General features: G+C 36.9%; 1 protein-coding gene across 1 annotated transcript in view; it reads left to right on the forward strand.

The window, feature by feature from the left end:
• The first annotated feature begins 741 nt into the window (after positions 1–741).
• Positions 742–17684, forward strand: part of LOC107709168 (VWFA and cache domain-containing protein 1-like) — a 57618-nt gene continuing 40675 nt past the window's right edge. The window contains exons 1-2 of the mRNA XM_016513580.1: positions 742–774; positions 12237–12299. Of these exons, the coding sequence (XP_016369066.1) occupies positions 742–774; positions 12237–12299 (96 nt within the window). The remainder of the gene's footprint in view (positions 775–12236; positions 12300–17684) is intronic.

The raw sequence follows: 17684 nt of genomic DNA on the forward strand, positions 1-17684 counted from the left end.
AGAGAAAGGAAAAATTGAAATCGCATCATATAACCCCTTTAAATACCCAAATTTTGCTTTTTACTGTTTTGTCTTCCTTTTCAAAGAAAAAATCAATTACAAAACAACAATTTAAAAATATTTACTTATCACTGAACATTTCTTAACATTCTAGCAGACATTATACCAACAAAGCACAATTTAACTTAATAAGTTTAATTTTTGAGACCCCCTTCTTGAATCGGGCATGCATTTTTTTACTGTGCAAATAAATGCAGCCTTGCTTGGCAGAAGATAATTCTTTTAAAACAGAAAATATTTCAGATCCCACAGATACAAATCCACAGATTTGAGCACTATGTGTGAATGTTATAATAAATATATTAATATAGCTGTTATTATTATCATTATTATTGTCCTACTTTTTTATTTTATTTTACAGAACTACAGTAAAATTACAATACTAATGTTTATGAATGTTGATGGAGCTTTTATTTTGGCCGAAACCCCCAGGAAGACCTCAGTGCTTCTTTTTGTTGACAACAGCAGATTTATGAATGATTCTCATTAAGAATTTGGGAAGATGTTTGTTGCACATAGACCTGGGCGATAAAACGGTATCGATATTTATCGACGGTACACCTTCTTCAACAAAAAAAATATTTGTTGTTTGCCTCAATAAATTGAGTTAATTTAAAAATACAGTGGTTAAATGTATGTGCATTTTTTTCTATTGCTCTTACGCAGACAGCACACACGAACATGAGGGCTGTGCCTGCCAGTGATGAGGAGCTTGTGAGTAAAGAATGAATATTAGTCGAATTTAAAATAAACATTTGCATTTGAATGCAAAAATAGTACAATCCAATGTTAGATGAGCGTCATCAGTGGAGCACGTGATGCGGTGATGATGCAAGTGACGTTGTAGTTTAATGTTTTGTTTGTTACTAAGCAACTGACGAGTAACAACAGCGCAGATTTTCCTCGCCCTTTGGACTTGAATGGACATGAATACATGTAATTCGTGCGTGTATTAGAAAACAACATTCTGCAGTTTATTTACTAATTGTTTAAGGCCATTTCGCGATTTCAATCATCATACAGTAACCAGCAACAGCCACCCCTTCCTCTTCTCATCGGAGACATGCGATGCAGTTCTAAACAGTCTCTGGCTGTCGGTGCTTGTAATGATTTTTGCGTCTATCTCTGACAGTTTTACATGTTTCCACACTGCTGACATGTTTGCTGCATTAGCGCGTGCCTCTATTTGATCATGTCACGTCATTGTTCGGTACAATTTATTCGGTCTTTTCGCTTATTTGGCCGAACACCAAAAGAGAACACCTTTTTTTGCTATTTTCGGCCGAACAATTTCGGTTGCCGAACATTCGGTGCATCCCTACTAAAATGCCTAAATTACATTACTTCATAATTTGTGAAAACGGCAAATGTTTGAATCTGAAAGTCATAAAAAATACATATTATGTGATCAGCTAACGTAAGACGTAGTGACAACACAGTTTTTTCCTATTTTCCATAGCTTACAATTTTTTACACAGGTATACCTTTTTATGTGCTGTGCATATTGGATCTTGTAAGCCTGCAGCGATGGCTGTACGCAGAAATTCAAGGTAATAAAACACTCGGCCTCTCAACTGTTGTCATTGTTATTTGGGCCCCCTTCACATGTGGAAACCATTATATCCTGTCTGCTGGACTGAAAAAAAAAAAACAGGGCTGCCGCGAGTTGGAGATCTGCAAGAGAATCCGCTCCGTGACCTGGTCTCTCAACGGGCCCCTCGGTGTTTGCACAAAGAGGTTTTGTTATTGTAGGACCCCAGGCTCTGTCGGCCCCTCCACTGACACTCAGTCTCTCTCTCGGTGGAGGGGCGGCCTAAAACATAAGATCAGCCTAGAGCGGATCAAGAACCCACTGGCGTAAGGTGTGTTATCTCTGTAGGAGATTTATCTCCACGTTGTAAGTTGAGTGAGGCCCAGCGTATATCCCCGTTTAAACAGTATTCTGATGCTGGATGTGTTAAAAGATTCTTTTATAGTAATACTACACTTTTTTCCCTCAAGAAGACATCCCAGACAGTCATCAGACTAAGCTGAACTGCACATGGTCCAAGACCTTGAAAGTATATGAATGCAATGTTTTGTCTGTGCTAGTAATGCGTAACTGTGGAAACCAAAGTCCTTTTTGTGCCAGCCTTATACAGTGTCATTACTTCAGTTCTGATGGTCAGATAAGTTTGAGAAGTTTTGGTATTAAAGAACCATTAAAACAAATAACGCTCCATTAACCTGATAACTCGGTGAGATTATAAATGCAGTCCACCCATATATGCTCACATGTGGAACTCATTTTACACTCACTCTCTTCTCGTCCACCCAACCCCCTCACAAACACACACACACACACACTTCAGTTTATTCACTGCTAATGTGAAACATGTCAGCTGCACATCAGTATATGTTAAGACCCTTTTTTTTCTAACAATATTGATGAATGTGTGCGAGAAAAACGTAGAAGTTACAACATTTCTGACAAATATCTAGGATTGGGTATCGATTGTTTTTTTTTTACGATACCGGTGCCAAATCAATACTTTTAAAACGGTACCGGTGCCTTAAAGGTGCCTGAACCGATACTTAAAAATAAAAAAAAGAGCCACACACAAAAAAAAGATTGATAACATTAAAGAACATTAAAAATATTAAAAATAATTATACATAGCATTCACATGTTCCTCGGATGCTCTCATTTCCTGATTTGTGCTTCCCTTACTCTAAGGCTAATAAATGTATTTTACAATCTGGGTCATTATTTAATACAAAACAATATTTAATACAAAACCACACAATGTTTCTACTATATCTCTGTCAATCACTCTGATATTTAGTTAAAATGAGTGAATTGACTGAGTGCTGTCTGTCACTGTCTTTAATCAGTTCTGTGAATGTATGCCACATGCATTGTAATATGTTTTATATTAAATATAAAATTTTCAAATGAAAATAGCAACATGATCGTTTTATAAAGTATGCGTTCATATGTGTTAAGGGCTAGATTTTCGCTGGAGGAAATAGCTGTGGTATGATGAGGGGTGAATGCAGCGAATACTTTACAGTAGATGGGAAACCGATTGCTCCCTCGTGGCCTTTTGTAAACTGTATTTATGACAAAGAACTGCACAGATACAGATATTATAACAATCTATCGATAAACACACACCTTGTGTCCTCTGTTTCTGTTTGAGTCCGCTCGCGCTGCGCCACCGCGGTCTGCAGATAGAAGAGCGTGCTGAAAGACAGGGAGGAGATGAAGTCTGCCGCCGTTTTCATATGAAATTTAAAGGGGACTGACTCTGTGGCGATCACAAATTTGTGTACAGTTTATGGAGCTAATCGCTATAGCCCCGCTAAAAATGGCCTAGCGACGCCCATGCTTCTTACGTCCATTTCAGAGAACCAGGACAAATATTTAAATCGATCGCTCAGGCATTTAAGTGGCATCGAAATCTGCGTTCTGATTCGGTTCTAGTACATACCGGTTACATAGGTACCGGTACCATATTGGCACCGGGTTTCGTTACCCAACCCTACAAACATCTGACTTTTGACATATCTTTAAACTGGACATTTTCTTGACTGTTTGTTGTAAGAACCAGGTTTATTAGTAGTTTGGTAATAAAGTTATTATTATTATTATTATTATTATTACTGGTCTTACTCATGTATAATTTGATTAGGTATGCCAGAATAAAGAAACCTACATGCATATATTGGGGCAGAAAACATTCAGTAGACAAAAAATAATAATGCTAAATTAAATGATAAATAATTAAATATTGTTATTTCGTTAAAGTGTGAATAAGCTTAATTGCTTTTTCACTTTATACATTTTGAATCTAATGTCAACAATGGCTGTTTGGTTGAAATTGTTTTGCTTATTTAAAAATATGTATAGGCCTATTTTAGAGCAACTACATAAATATCAATATAAATATCTTTTAAAATGTGTAATATTGATGTAATTTATATTTCTTAATATTATATAGTTATATTTCTCAATCCTAGATGTTATTGAATGATATTCATAAACCATGGTATTTGCAGTATATAATGTCCAATACACTGCAATAATACCATGGTACTCTTTCATCAGTGAGGAATCAAAATTTGAGTTATCTGTAGCTCTGTGGTTCAATCTATAGTACGTTTTCAGTATTCATTTGTCAGTTAATGTTACATTCAAATTGCTTTTTGGTTCTTGCCAGTGTGTTTATTAAGCATTTCTGCATATTCGGTGCAGATGCAGAGTGCTGCCTTGTCTCTGGCTCATCCTTAGAACACTGGGAGAGGTTGAGAGGGAGATGGGGGAAAAACACATCAGAGGGCAGGGAAGGATGCCTCATTCTAGAGCAGAAGCCTTTGTAGGGAGAGTTTGAGCGTGGGGGAGGGAGGAAGGGGGCGAGCGGGGTACCTGCGGCAGGAAATCGCAATAGCATCCCAGACTGGCTTCTGTTGTCTGTGCTTTCATCTTCTCTGTTTGTACCCAGATTCCCCTGTCGCTGCCGCAGCAACTAGGTGTTGTCAGCTGCAGAGAGTAAATATGGGATTTCAAGTCAGATTACTTGTCAGTTACTCTCATAAAACACATTTATTTGAAGGCAATTTTCAGTAGGCCTACATCCAGAAAAAACAAACAGTTGAGCAAATAATTGAAAATAAAATGACATACAAGAGGTAAATGAAGGTCATAATGAATTCATTGGGACGTTTGAGCATATAAAAATTTTAAATCAGTTACTACAGTATAAAAATTACAATTGAATTTAGTTTTACAACATTTATACGTGATGAGGTAAAAATGCAACAAGTTATAGTGCTAATGACATTTAATATTGTTTCCCTGTTTTTATTGTGAAATTGTATGCATGGATTTGCAGTCAGGAATTTGCTTTAGACGACATTTGTTTTTGATAGCAGCAATCAGGGTTGCCAGGTCCGCTTTCCCGCGGTTCTCCCCTCTGATGGGGGTCCCGTCTGTTGTAACCGTGTTCTGGGGGGTGAGGGGAGATCGCTTTAACCCGCAGCAACAGTGTAAAAGTAGTCCAATTCCATGGTAAAACCACTGACATGGCAACCCTGGCAGCAATAGATATCTTAAAATGAAATTTTAATTATTTACTCACCCTCATGTTGTTCTAAAACTTACAGGACTTTCCTTTTTACATAGAAAAACGAAAGAAAACATTTTAAAATATGTCTTAGTTGTTCTGTCCATAAAATGAAAGTCAATGGGTCCAATTTGCTTTTTGTTACAATGTTAAAGAATATTTCAACAGTTTTGTCCATATAATGAAAGCTCATTATGGACAAAACAATTGAAATATTCTTCAAAATATCTCATTCTGTGCTCCACAGATGGCATGAGGGTGAAAAGAAAGGACAGATTTTTCATTTTGGGAACTGTCCCTGTCATATTTCTTTATCATATTTCACATCCCTCATGACTGATGAACAATCTTGAAGTCAACTTAAAACGATAATGCTAAATAACCTATTTAATTATTTTTCCTAATCTTTAAAATGTAACCACTTGCTGTTCCTCCGAAACAACATTTCTTGTCCAATGACATCACTTGGATAGCCACCACATGATCAAATATTTGTTTTAGCAAACTCTTTCATTGTGTGACCTTATTATTTTATGTAACGCCCACTTTTGCTCATCAAATAAGTTACAGATTAATAAAATTAAGTCCTGACCTATATTTTGTCGTTGATTGTTATGTTTATGATTCGCAAATGTCAATTTACCTTAGAGCAAAAACGCATTACTGCTCTTTAACCTATATCTTTACTGCAGTAGTAAGGGATGGTCAGTCCAATGATTTAGACCTTGTAGGCCTAAAGAGAGGATTACGGCACCTTTTCTGCTCATTGTGTTGTGTGAGCACACCCTTTCACTCCCTTGTACAATCCCAAATTAATGAGGATTAGCTGGATGGGCTCTTTGCTTTGAAGATGACTGAATTGCTAATAGGTTTATGCCCCTTCATCGCCCTATTTTAATGGAAATGCTGCCGAGCATCAACGCTGCGGCTCCAGTGTTATTCCGCTCCCACAGCGCATCAGCTGTTTCCTCAACCAAACCTGGAAACTTTACGGAAGAGCATGTGCAGTTAAAATCCAATAAACTCATCTGTGCCCATTAGCTTTGCGCAACTGCTACGAGGTATGCAGAGAATGACAGAGCACTTTTCTGTTTGTGTATTGAAATATGGACATGACTTATGGGTTTCATTCCTTAGGTGGAGGCAATAATTGTTAAGTGGCTGCTTTTAGGCTGAGGGAGACGGCAATCTTGATATAATAAACCACCCTGCGGAGAGCTTGGTTTTAGTCAATCTCCCTTGCCGTGCCTCTGTTGAAGGGAGTGCCGGAGCCTTGACAAGCCTGGATCAAAGACAGCATGAGGTTCAGTCATTCCAGACATCTATTCAACTGCAGTCAAGATTAACCCTGGGGTTGACAAGATTAATAACCGCCCTGGACACCAAATTCTGAGCCAAAGCAGCTGCACATAGGCCTCTTTGTCCCCACTCAGTTGAACAGCGGTATGTTACTGCTTAAAATCCTATAGCTTGTCATTCATTTTAATGTCAACTTGTCTGCGAGGATTAGACGGTGGATAGTCCAAATTTGGAGAGGGCTTGAAGAGTCTCGTTGATTTGTAAAGTTCAGGCACTGAGTATTGCTGGTGGCATAGCTTGATGCTACTCTATTTCTTTCTGTTGTTGCAGGGCTACAGAGCAAGACTAAAGTGGTCACAGATGTGACTAAACAATTGCAACAATAATTTAAATTCTAGTCACCGTTGGTGACAGTTGAGAAGTCTTTGCTTGCATCCATATCATCAGTTTTGTCATATTAACTCTTTAAAGTGGTAGTTCTCAAACAGGGGGCCTCAAGATAACTTAAAAGGATTTAAAATAAGACAAAACAAGAACTATGATTACCACGATCTTGAAAAACCTAGATATTTGATACAGCCTAATTTAAAAAAAATTATTTCTAGACTTAGGAAAATTCATGTAAATTAATTAAATCTTTTAACCCTGTGAGCATTTTTTTTTATTTCCAGTTATGCCAAGCTCTGAAATTCCTCATCCAGAAAATCACAAACAAGTGGAAAAGTCATGGGGGCTAAAAATATTTTTGTGGACAATGGGAGTCTTGGTAACAAAAATACTGCCTTAACGTTTTGATTTTGATTTAGAGAACTCAAAAAGATTCACAAGACACACACCATTTTGAACTTGCTTGTGAGTTTACGATTTAAATCAAACTCATTTGTGAATAATTTAGAGTTGTCATAGACTTCATTAAACGTGAAGTCTTTTTTCAGCGACGTCCTATTCAAAATAATCTGGGAGCCTTTACTGTGATTAGACATGTGCCGGTATTTGGTAATGCGATATATCACGGTAATGAATATGGACACTATTGTTATTGTGGGCACTTCAAAATACCGTGAATAATTATTTATTACAAATTATTCAGATTTTGTGAATGCATTTTAAGAATATTTTTTAGGGGTGCTCCGATCAGGATTTTTGAGGCTGATCACAGAAAGTAGTATCTGCTGATACCGATCACCGATACCAATCTTTTTAAAGCCTTCTTTTTATAATTTATAACTATTTATAGTGATACTCCAATCAGAATTTTTAGACATTTATTCAGGGCCTGAATTTCATTTTTGAAAATGGGCGGAATTCTCCACTTAGGTGTCTCTTGTGAGAGGAGAAGCAGCTTTCACACAGGAGTCCGCTACTGATCCGTGGCTGTTTACCACAAACACAACATTTATCTATTATTTTCATTTCAAATACAAAACATTGTCACTGAAAATGTTTATTCAGCATTGCAATTATTTTTTTTTACACAGTACAGTAATACAATCTTTGTTTAAACACAACAAATATAAGCAACACATTATTCAGTGCTTTTTACTTTTGCATTTATTTATAGATTTATATATTAAGTTGCTCAAGCAAGTGGCAAAACATTTACTACATTTTCGTGTCAATCCATGTTCATTTTTACTGCAAACAATGCGCTGTTTCTTTAATTCAGTGCTTGCAGCGCAGCAAAAATAGCCTCGGTGCGGAAACGATCTCTGCACTGATGCAGACGCGCCGCTCCTGGAACGCACTGCCGGACCGCAACCGTGTGCAGTGAATGCTTTAATCCGTTAACATGAGCATGGAAAAAATAAGCACCACGTATGCACTGAAAACGGAGTAATGTGAACCTGGCATTATGTGTGTGCGCTGTGAGTGCGAGTGTGCATGAGCGCACGGTCCCCAGGAGAGCGCGCGAGCGCTGAATGGTTAAACATTGGCAAGAATTAAAAAGAAATGCAATTTATAAACTTTAGTGACGATGTGACACTGCCTCGCAAGTGACAATTCCTGTGTCAACTGTGCAGCATGCAGCTCGCTTATAGACAGACACGATGTGGTGATTTGAAGCCATTTGCGTATTTTGAGAGAGAAAGAGTGAGAGCGCGCGCGCGCGCAGTGATTCGCTCACCCTGTTTGTGAAATTACGTCTCACACAAAGTTTTCAAATGACTTTATAAGTTATTTAATGAAATAGCATTATAATTATTTTACCCACGCCGGACAGAGACTGAGACGGTGCCGCTGCATGTTGTGCCAAATCTCTCACAGCAGCGTCATCAGCTTGAGATCGTTTTTTGGATATCGGCCTTTTTAGAGACCGCCGATCGATCATCCCAACGTGATTATCGGCCGATTGTGATCGGTAGCCGATCAATCGGAGCACCCCTAATATTTTCCCCATCAAGTGGTTACAGTGCGCAACCGCTGTATGCTGCGTGAAAGACGGGGGAGCACTCTCATGTAAACAAGCACGGATGAGAAGCGCATGGCGGAACACGTGAAAGACGCTCTGGATGAAAGCGCACATTCACTCTCCGACAGCAGATGGCGCTAAACTGCAGAAATGCAGCCATTACCCCGGAACCCCATAAACAAAGCAGCTGCACTACTTTCTAAAATGTATTTAAATGGTTTAAACAGCCATTCAGATTTTTGTTTTCACAGTGGTGTTCATCACAGCACCAAATACTTAAATATTTAGACTCACTAGGTCATATGATGCGATTTCAATTTTTCCTTTCTCTTTGGAGTGTTACAAGCTCTTGGTGCATAAAGAAGATCTGTAAAGTTGCAAAGACTAAAGTCTCAAATCCAAAGAGATAGAGTAGGCTTGTTCTTTGTCATTTCTCCGATCACAAATCCAGACATTTTATGTTTGCGCGGCGCAATATGCAACGCAACGCATAAAAACACAGTATAAGTCATTATAATCCTTAATTATGTCCCCACTCGATGCAACAAATGCCTCGTTTGTAATGGGTTTTATTGGTTTTGTCTCGTCGCACCGGGACACACGGAAACACAGTATGGTAAGGGGCGTAACATTTCCATCACGCGCTTGAGGTATTCAGCCAATCACAACACACTGGATAGCTGGCCAATCAGAGCACACCTCGCTTTTCAGACCGATGAGCTTTGTCTCTGTTAATTAACATTAGTTAATTCATTAGTTAACATAAACTGCCAATGAAAAATTCTTCTAAACATTCATTAATCTTAGGTAATTTCAATATTTAATAACACGTTAAAATCAAAATGTGCAACTGTGTTATTTAATGAACTAACAGTTGTGTTTTTTTAACAAAGATTAAAAACTTCAGTAGCAAATGTAGCTATTGCTCATTATTAATTGTAACTTTTTAATTAATTTTAATTTTAACTTAAGTTTAATGAGATCATATTATAAAGTGTTACTTATTGGTCTTTATAATTCTTTTGCACTTTAATCTGTGTGAATTTTTTTTACTTTATGCATTTTTTTGTGTATTACTTTATTGTACACTATGTAAAGGCTCAGTTCTTTCTGTTATAAGAAAAAAGTTATTAAACCTGTTATAGTTTGGCAACACTTTTTTTGCAACTAAATTTCAATACCGTGATAATACCGTATACCGTGATAAAAGCATTAGCAATTAATTGCAACATGAAAATTTCATACCATCATATGCCTAACTGTGATATATACTTCAGTTTATGAAACTTAGTTAAGATACATATTCACATACACAAAACATTCAAGTCTTTTACAAAACGCAGTCACTGTTTAGTGTGGTTGAATCGACTGTCAGGGAAACTTTAGGTGAAATGCTGGAACCATAATAATAGTGTAGCGTCCTTCAGTTTTCTTACCTCAAAGACCTTCCTCTCAAGAGTTTTCACGTTTGTTGAGAGGGTTCTCAAGTTACAAGCTGCGAAATTCCTCTTTGGCCTGGGTAAAGCTGTGAAAGCCATCGGAGCAGTTCGAAAAACAAACCCACCACACCGGGGAAAGACCCACGCTGGTGCCCGGTGTGCTATTTGTGTTTGTGCCTGTGTTTATTTTACAAGAAGGGTCTGAAATGACAAGTTTCTTCTTTCACTTAGTTTTCCACAGCTTCTGTGTCTGGAGCTTTATTCACAAAGGTGGGGCTCATCCATACATCACCCACAGTTTGTTTTGCTTTTTATAAACATGCACTTGTGATGAAATTCCAGGCCTTAGGTGAGTGCGGACATGTGCCCGTTTCATCATCTTTAATGTGGGTGACCACCCTGACCTCAGACATATTACACACTGACTAAAAGAGTTTCTTCTCTTCTTAAGTGTTAAAGATCATCAGTTCTCCTGTTGGTGAGTGATTTTTTGGACGAGGTGGGAATCCATCAAGTTGTTATGACACATTCTGCAGCGATATTCCGTGTCAGGATTGCCATGGTAATGAGGCGCGCAAAGAGCAAATATAGTCATTGTGAGGAACTGTTGAGCTTGTAGGCTATTTTTGAAGGTTTACAATGGTAAGGTGTAGACATAGAAATATTTAATTTTTTCATAGCTCATTTAGCCCGGAATTAGGAGGCTTACACGAAACATCTGCAGTCGTATTTAAGCAAATGTTTGGTGAGCTTTTGTGCAGTATGTAATGGAATTGTTGGCTTTAGATGTATATCTAGTGTTTGTGTCTACAATGAGCATCATGTTGGCAAAACATGTGGTGCAATTGTACATTTAGGTAAAAGGTACTAGATGAAACTTGAAATCCACCTGAAGCCTGTGATTTCTGGGAAGTTCTCTAGGAATTTTGCCACCAAAGAAATTACCCGGTGTATTTTCAGTAATAAGGAGATCACAGTTTTGAAAGAAAAATATAATTAGTATAATTATCATCAGTTATTCACATAAGCATAATGTTTGAAGGGAAGCTACTTTGAACCTGTAGCTTGCTAAACTAAAAGCTACAGTAACACTTTAGTATAGGGACCAATTCTCACTATTAACTAGTTCCTTATTAGCATGCCTGTTGTTAACATAGTGGCTGTTTATTAGTACTTACAAAACACATATTCTCCATGACCATATTCTACATCTCTAATCCCATATCCAATACTTAAACTTAACAATTTCCTTACTAACTATTAAAGGGGTCATATGATGCTTTTTTAAAGATCATTATTATAAGCAGAAAATTAGGAGTTTACTGAGGCAAAAGTCATAGTTAGCCAAATTGTTGGACCTGAAAATAAAGTGTGACCAAAGCGATAATATATTTCATAACTCAACTGTAAAACATGTACAGTATAATTTGTATAACGGAGTTGAAAACCTTGTGGTGAATATTTATAGTTAAATGTTTCACGATAAATAATACTGAAATACTGAATCAGTGTGTTTCGGTTTGTCAGTCAGTGAATCAGTGAGTTGTTTTTAATTGATTCTTTCGAATGAACCGATTTACTAGAATGAATCAGACTTTTGAGAGAGAATGTTTAGCAACTTTGCTGAAAAGTTGTGTTTGCAAGACAATGTAACCTTAAAAACAGTGTTTTGTTGTGCTGCATCTTGGAAGAAAGTAGCTCATTCCTGGAAAACTGTTTTACACTATTTTGAACTCAATTGAGCTACTATCACACTACTGAAAAATGACCAGAAAAGTAATTAACCAAAAGTCCTGATGCATACGGATAAATTCTGCCAGATATTCTACCTGTCATTGCCATTTTCTTCCTTGTTTCAGTCTAGCAGTTCCTTACTTTTATTTGTCAGCTTTCAGCAACTGTTCTCTCTTCTTTTCCTCACAGAGAATCTTTAACTCCTTTGTGTACTCGGAGAAGACTTCAAATGGTGAAACGGAGGTGCAGCAGGTGAGTTACTCATCATCATCCCTTGATACTGAGTGAGTGCTCCGTGTGTGTGTGTGTGTGGTCAAGAGGGGCAAAGGACACCCATTAAAATTCTGCAGTTGCTGTCTGCTGTCTTTGAAGCCATCTTTGTGCTTTCTACGGCTGAAACACTAATTCCAACCTCTATTGACTGTGCCGTGTCCCTCCAAAACAAGCTCTAGAGAAATGAGAAGATGGTTGCTCATGCTTTAGCTCTTTCTAACATAAATGCTTTCGGCCCATGATCAAAACTCTCTGATTAGAAACCATTTTAAAACTCTGCGGTATTAGGAGAAGAGCTTGTTCAATTACAAACATGCCTGTCTGTCAATATGGATAACATTTAACAAAACGAGACAGGAAAATTATTTGTATTATACCCATGGCATAAATGTCTATTTTAAGTCTAAGTTAAGTTGTCATGGTTTTCAAGGTTTAAAGCTGAAATTGTGAGTACACACTATTTCAATGTAAAATGGTTACATAAAGGAAACGTTAAATCACATTTTTTTAAAAATCTTTTTTGCAATTTAAGTTATTTTTAAACAACCAAATTGTGATAATTCTTTTAACTGATGTTTTACATTTCTGCTATTATGATTTACTTTTCTTTTCTTCTTTCATTTTCATTTTTTTTTCTTTTTTCCCCACTATCAAACCAAATGATTGGGAATCACACCAAAGTATAATAATAACCAATATCACATACAGTATACCTTCATAAGTTTTAATATTGTTTGAGGAGATTGTTTGTAATGCACAACGTGTTTTAAGATATTTAAATATGAATAATTGTAGAAGCTACCTTTGATCTTTGGACATCCTTCAGAGTTTGTACAAGGTTTTTGCTTGAATTGATCAAGAACTACTTAAAGGGGTCATATGATGCGATTTCAATTTTTCCTTTCTCTTTGGAGTGTTACAAGCTCTTGGTGCATAAAAGAAGATCTGTAAAGTTGCAAAGACTAAAGTCTCAAATCCAAAGAGATATTCTTTATAAAAGTTAAGAGTCACGCAATATATTTAAAATCGCAATAATATTGTATCGTGACACAAGTATCGTGATAATATCATATCTTGAGGCCTCTGGTGATTCCCACCCCTAGTGACGTGGTTGTCACGGCCACCGTCACAGCCCTACCGCTGCCGTCATGTTGTGGAGACGCTGTGTGTTTCGTTATGAAAGCGAAACTACTTTGTTTGGCCTTCCAAAAGAGGACACAACTAGACATCAGTGGTTAAGTTGTATTTACAACACTGTTCCAGAACAGTTCAAACCAAATATTCAGATGTGTGTAGCACATTTTATGGAGGACGAGGACCAGTTTTCTGGGAGAGTAGCCTTCAATGCTGGTGTCTGTTTCTATAAAGTGAGGCAATTCCAACTTTGCAAGGACAGTCAAGCGCTTCTAACTCACAGCCTGTAAGTACGTTTTCATATTTAAAGGATTTGCCACTGACGATTCAAACACGAGTTTTAAGCAGTGTAGAGTAGTGCTTGTTGTTTGTCATTTCTCCGATCACAAATGCAGACATGGTTTTATGTTTATGTGGCGCGATGCAACGCAACGCGTAAAAAGACAGTATAAGCCATTATAACCAGTAATAATGTCCCCACTGGATGCAACAAATGCCTCGTTTTGAATGGATTTTATTGTTTTTGTCTCGTCGCACCGGGACATGACATCACAGTATGGTAGGGGCGTAACATTTCCGTCACACACTTGAGTTTAATTACAAATAATTTATAGTTAACAAAATTCCCAATACCCTGTTGGACTTTGATCTGCTCAAAATCATTTTATTTTATTTATTTATTTATTGCTCAAATTCGACTTATTCATTATTATTATTATTATTCAAATTCAATTGCATTTTTGTAACGCATTCATAAACTACTACTACAGTCCTTATGAAGCTATATTCTACAAGACAAAGCAATAACAGAATTTACATAAATTATCCTGTTCAAAATTGTAGACCCTTGGTCTTTAATATTGTGTCCTTTGCCTCCTTGAGAATCAGTAAGTTGTAGTTTTTGTCTATATATAGTCCATATATTTGTTATGCAGACTCTCAAACTAGTGCTGGGCGGTATGACCAAAAATTTATATCACGGTATTTTTCAAAATTATACCGGTTTCACGGTACAAGACGGTGTATTTTTTTTTCCATGCATGACCGGGTGTTAACCATATTTTCTGACATATACCGGTATTGCGGTATTTTCAAAATTCATATCATAACAAAAATAAAAACCGGTATTCGGTATGAACCGGTATACCGCCCAGCACTATCTCAAACTAAATACACTGTTTTTATGATCCCTTCTTTTTTCATTTTTATATTTTTACCTCAAAAATATATTATTATTTGGTGAGGTACATTAATGAGCACAACTGTGTATATAGTGTGTGCTTATGTATCATCACAGCTAAAAGAAAAATAATAATTTAGGCCACAGTAACCATGGAATTTCATTTCAGTACTTTCCCATCTGAAACTGTGGGAATGCATTTCTTTTCTCCGTCAGTTATAAGACAGTAAGCCTGTCATGCACTAGTGTGATTTATTCTTGCCATGGGCCTCTCCCTCTTGCCTACTCCAGCTTCTGTTTTTGCTGTAAGGCATAAAGAGCTTTCAATGCTAATACACTCTGTTCTGACCAGCCTCAAAACAAATCAGCATGAGTGGCAGCAACTGAGCTCGTCCCCTATGAATGTGTTTCTCAGCGACACACACACACACACACACACGCCCTGAGCAAGAACGGACAGGTTGTTACTCTTCACTTGGGTTTCCGTGCCAAGAGAAGCCCTTTTGTGTGAAATATCCCTGTACGCTGTCTCTCTCTCTCTCGTTCCTCTCACCCGCAGCTATTTACCGGCTGCTGGTGAGAGATTAAGCCGATCGCTGGCAGGTTTTTCTAGTGACACCTCGACAGCTAATTGCCAAACAGGGTTTTTGGGGGTAGACGCTGATAAACCGTTCTGCCTGCTGAGCCAATCGAGACCTGAACGTGTTTGATTATGAAGTGACTCAGGCTTTGTCATGCTATAATGCTGTTTTGTTGTTTCTCATTAATTGGTGCTGGATGTACTCATATAAAAAGTGAAGGAGATGTAGACGAAGAATTAAAATGATTACTCCACTATTTTGGATCTTGCCGCTGGTGTTGTTGACTAATCTGAGTAGATTCAGACTTATTGAAGTGTTACATTTAAGTGGAACATGTGAAACACCTTTTCCACTGATCAAGTAAAAACTGATCATTTTTACATGTATGAAAACTACTTCGTGTTAAAATGATTGACTTAATATACAGCAGTAAGTACACACAAATGTGTGAAATTTAGAAATGAATCATTTTATTTTTATATAATTTTGTGGTATGGTAATGCAGCCTAAATACAGTCTATTCTTAGCTCTGAAATCTGTATTGCATTAAATTGACCTAGTTTTAGTTTCTGTTTAATAGAGCTCTTCAGTTTGTTGTCCTAAAATCAGAAAGAGAATTAGCATATTCAAGAATTTCTTATTTGTTGAAGAATAAAAAATATGGAAATAATAATGGTTGTTAATTTGAGTAAAATGAAGTGAATTTTTGTTCTGCAACACACAAAATCCTCAGATTTTTAAACCATTGTGTGTTCTTGAAAGTATATAAAATATAAAAGTCAAGCATTTAAACTCATGTCTATGTCTCATTAAGTGGTTTTAACCAGACATTATTTTACTTCAACTCAAAAACCTTGTAAAACCCATTAGAACTTCCCAAGGAAAGCCAAAGTGAATTAATCTTCCATGTTAGCCAAAACATTTGTCATATTTGAACAGCTTTGATTGCCGTTAGTTTGCGGGAGGAAAAATTCAAAAATTATATTAATTAATTGATTTACGTTTATGGTGTCAAGTCCTGCAAAAAACATTTTTTTAATGAAATTTACGGTAAAATACCGGCAGCTGCAGTTGCCAGAACTTTACCATAAAAAATATGGCAGCAAAATTTTAGGATTTACAGACTTAACTTAAATTCACTGTAAAAACATGTATTTCATTAACTAATATAATGTTAATATGCCAACCTATTTTTGTATTTTTTATATACAGTTTTTACAGTTATTCACTGTTTACCTTTGTAAAGGTTATAAAATAACACTTTTAGATCTGTAACTACAAATCCCATTATTCTGGGTTCCTCTAAAAAAATGTGGCTTTCATCAGTTGCTCGTTTGGCAATGCTGTCAACATCTGCCAGTCTTGTGTACGCGCTACGCACACACATGGTAATAAAGGCCTGGCACTGCCGTTTGTGCAAGTTGAAAAGGCACCCTAGTGGAAAACGGCTCAAATTAGGATCATGTCCATGTCTTGTATGTACACAAAGACAAAGAAAGCCTGTCTTCTCTTATTGTCACCATTTTAATGAGCTAGGACACAGACCTTGTGAAATACCCAAACTAAGTTTTTTTACACAGTTTGTCATAAGATATTTATGAATTAGATAATTTCTTTGACATTAACTCTAGCTTGTATGTTTCATTTTTTGTTTAAAAAAATGTAGTTGATATTGTGGATTGAGCGCAATAACCTTAAATTATCTTCCAGCTCTCTTTCAAGGCTTGAAAGTTTGATTAGATTCTACAAAATTAGATACAAGGTTAGATAGTGTTATTTTCTGACTTGTCTGAATTGGGAATGTTTCCCTTTGGATTGAGAACTTGAAAGAATAACATTGAAGTTTAGCAGTAATGGCTGGAACAGGCAGCTTATTGGATGTTCACGGTTAATGGGTCATAGTACATTTCTCCAATACAGGACTTGGAGGATGAGATTTATCATTTGATTTTGCCTTAAAATTCAAGTCCTATGTAAAGTTGTTGTTAATGCAAGAGTTAATGCTTTTTATGTGTGTATGTTTTGGTTTACTAAAACATCTGGTGAAAAGAAAGTGGCTCATGTGTCAGTAATTTGCAGAAACTCTGCTGCTCTAGTTAATAACTTTCTCCAGGGAACTCCAGTCTGCAACGGGTAAAGCAGAACTCACAGAAACAAAGTTAATCAGCCGTAACTCCTTCACACAAGTGCAGTATAGACCCAAAGCTGAAACAACATCCCAGTTTTCTGAAACCTCTTCTGGTTTATGAACTCTGTTTACCCTTATAGAACCAAACCATTCTCCCAATGCCTGTGGCACTGCAGCAGCTGACAATGCATGTCTAATGGTGATCGATTACTAGTCTCCAAGTTTAGTTCAAGCTCTCTTTGATGTAGAGTGCAGGACTAGATTTGGAAAGCGAATTAATCTCAGCTTATTTCACAGGACTAATGGAAGGGGAGTTCTCAAACAAGAAGTGTGTATATCAA

Source organism: Sinocyclocheilus rhinocerous, unplaced genomic scaffold, assembly GCF_001515625.1.
Source record: "Sinocyclocheilus rhinocerous isolate Xijiao unplaced genomic scaffold, SAMN03320098_v1.1 scaffold55, whole genome shotgun sequence".
NCBI lineage: Eukaryota > Metazoa > Chordata > Actinopteri > Cypriniformes > Cyprinidae > Sinocyclocheilus > Sinocyclocheilus rhinocerous.